The sequence below is a fragment of the Chinchilla lanigera genome, unplaced genomic scaffold (assembly GCF_000276665.1).
Source record: "Chinchilla lanigera isolate Chin_1 unplaced genomic scaffold, ChiLan1.0 scaffold00057, whole genome shotgun sequence".
Taxonomy (NCBI): domain Eukaryota; kingdom Metazoa; phylum Chordata; class Mammalia; order Rodentia; family Chinchillidae; genus Chinchilla; species Chinchilla lanigera.
Genome location: NW_004955458.1, coordinates 3,742,534 through 3,744,749, shown reverse-complemented (window position 1 = coordinate 3,744,749; position 2,216 = coordinate 3,742,534). Strand labels below are relative to the sequence as shown.

At 56.4% G+C, this 2,216-nt stretch overlaps 1 protein-coding gene across 1 annotated transcript in view; it reads right to left on the bottom strand.

Moving 5' to 3' along the window:
* Positions 1-2,216, bottom strand: part of Esyt1 (extended synaptotagmin-like protein 1) — a gene marked incomplete in the record, with an annotated part of 13,889 nt that overhangs the window by 2,107 nt on the left and 9,566 nt on the right. Inside the window, 4 exon segments of the mRNA XM_013520965.1 lie at positions 63-211; positions 299-439; positions 1,726-1,812; positions 2,106-2,177. Coding sequence (XP_013376419.1) covers positions 63-211; positions 299-439; positions 1,726-1,812; positions 2,106-2,177 — 449 coding nt within the window.

The following is a 2,216-nucleotide window of genomic DNA, read 5'->3' as shown; positions in this document are numbered from 1 at the left end:
CCTGCCTCCAGAACTCGAACTTCACACGCTGCCCACGCGCCGCCTCCTGCCCAGTCCCTCACCTGTCGCCGTGGACAAGGCGCTGGCGGAGCTCGGGGGCTGAGGCGGCGGCGTGAGCGGGGCCTCCCCAGGGCTCGGGCTCCTCAGCCAGCGAGGAGGAGCTGTGGCTGTGGCTGCGGGCTTCCACGCCCGAGTGCTGGGACACCAGGACCTGGGGAGAAGGCCGAGCTCTCAGCCCCGCGGCTCGCCGTGCCCTTCGGTCCCGCCTGCGCCCTCCCCGGCCACCAGCCGCACTCACCCCCAGCTGTGCTCGCAGGAGCACCTGCCCCTGGCCGCCGGCCAGCGCCAGCCAGCGGTCCAGGCAGAGGCGCTCTGCGTCCAGGAGCTCCGAGATGGGCAGCGACAGTGCGCCCAGGGTGCCCGTCCCCTCACCCCGCACCTGTGGGGCAACGGGGCGTGACCAGAGGCGAAGGCACTGACAAGTTATTCTCCCTGGGGCTCCGCGCCGCACTTGCGGAAGCCTGGCGAGATTCCGCTGGGCAAAGCTGTGCTAACAGTGGCTGCGCCCTCTACCTGGGCGCGGGGACCTAACCCAGGCCCCCAGCCAGCCAGGCAGGCGCTCCGCCCGAGCTCCTCAGCCCCCGCTTCTCTTGTCTTTTCTCAGTACTGGGGGCTGAACCACAGCCTTCTCAGGAAGCTACTCTTTTTTGGTTTTGTTTCGGCTTTTTTGTGTTCCCTTTTTGTTTTGAGAAAGGGTCTTACTGTGTAGCCCAGGCTGGCCTCAAACTCAACAGTGATCCTCCTGCGTCAGCCTCCCAAGCGCTGGGATTACAGGCATGCGCTACCATGCCCGGCAACCTCTTCACCCTGCCTCTTGTTATGGGGAATTGAACTCAGGGCCGTATCACTGAGCTATGCCTCCAGCCCTTTATCATTTTTTGAGACAGGGTGCTTGCTAAATTATGAATGCTGGGCTTGAACTTGGGATCCTCTTGCCTCAGCCTCCCAGAGTGCTGGGATTATGGGCCTGCACCACCACGCCCAGCTCCTCTTTCTGTGTACCCATGACCCACTGAAATCTAGTTTCTAGTGCAGCCAGGCCACTGAAGTTACCCCAATAATCAACGATCTCTTAACTTTCCAAAGTCAATAGTTTTCATTCCTTTTATTTCATCTCTTGACATATTTGGCCACTTTCTCTCTTTTGTTTTTTGTCTTCTGTTTATTTTCTGGGACAAAGTCTCACTATGCAGCCCGGGCTGTCCTTGAACTTGGAATCTTCCTGCCTCAGCTTCTTGACTGCTGGGATTACAGGCATGTGCCACCACGCCCAGCTTGTCTCTCTAATCAATAGTGAATTTGCCTTTTCTATTTTCCACTCTTTTTTCAACCTGAAGCGTTCTCTGGCCCTTTTCCTGGTCAGGGCCTGTCTGCTCCAAAGACGCCTTTCTTATGCCTCCACCTCTTCCCCAGCCCGTTAGGCCCGCCCTTCTTTCTCCATGGTGCCTTTTCCCCCCGAAATCTTTCTAAAGTATTTCCTGGTTGTTTTTCTCAAGAAGCAGAGAAAAGCTCCTCAGGGATTCAGCCTCCTGAGTGCATGAATTACAGGCTTGCGCCACCGAGCTCAGCAAGAACTGGGTCCTGCGGCTCTGACTGCCCCGCACCTGGTTCAGTGCCTGACCCCCAGGGGGAGTCTGCTCAGGGTGGTGGGGTTGTCCCCCATACCTGCAGCTCCAGGCTCTCGGTGTGTGGCTTCCTGATGAGAAAGGAGGTGCTCTCGTCCCAGATGGGGGCTGAGGACTGCGAAACAGTCTGGAGGGGATGAGAGGTTGTGATTAGTAACCTTTCCTCCTATTTTTGGTTTTTTTCATTGACAAGGCTGGGCTTGAACTTACAATCCTCCTGCCTCAGCCTCCTTCCCAGAATGCTAGGATTACAGAATCGGCCTGTGCCACCATGCCGGGCATTCCTTCTCCCATTCTTTTCATTTCTTTCTTTGTTTTGAGGCAGGGTCTCACTACACAGCTCAGGCTGGCCTTGAACTCACTGTGCAGCTACCATGCCCGCCTTCCCTCCCATTCTTAACTCTGTGACATTTCGGATACCTTAGTTTTATGAGTTGTCTCCCCCACAGTAAGAGTAGCATATGCGCTGGGAGGCTTGGCGCCTTTTCGGAGCTGGAAAGAAAATACTGTTAGTGGTTTTTTTTTTTTTTT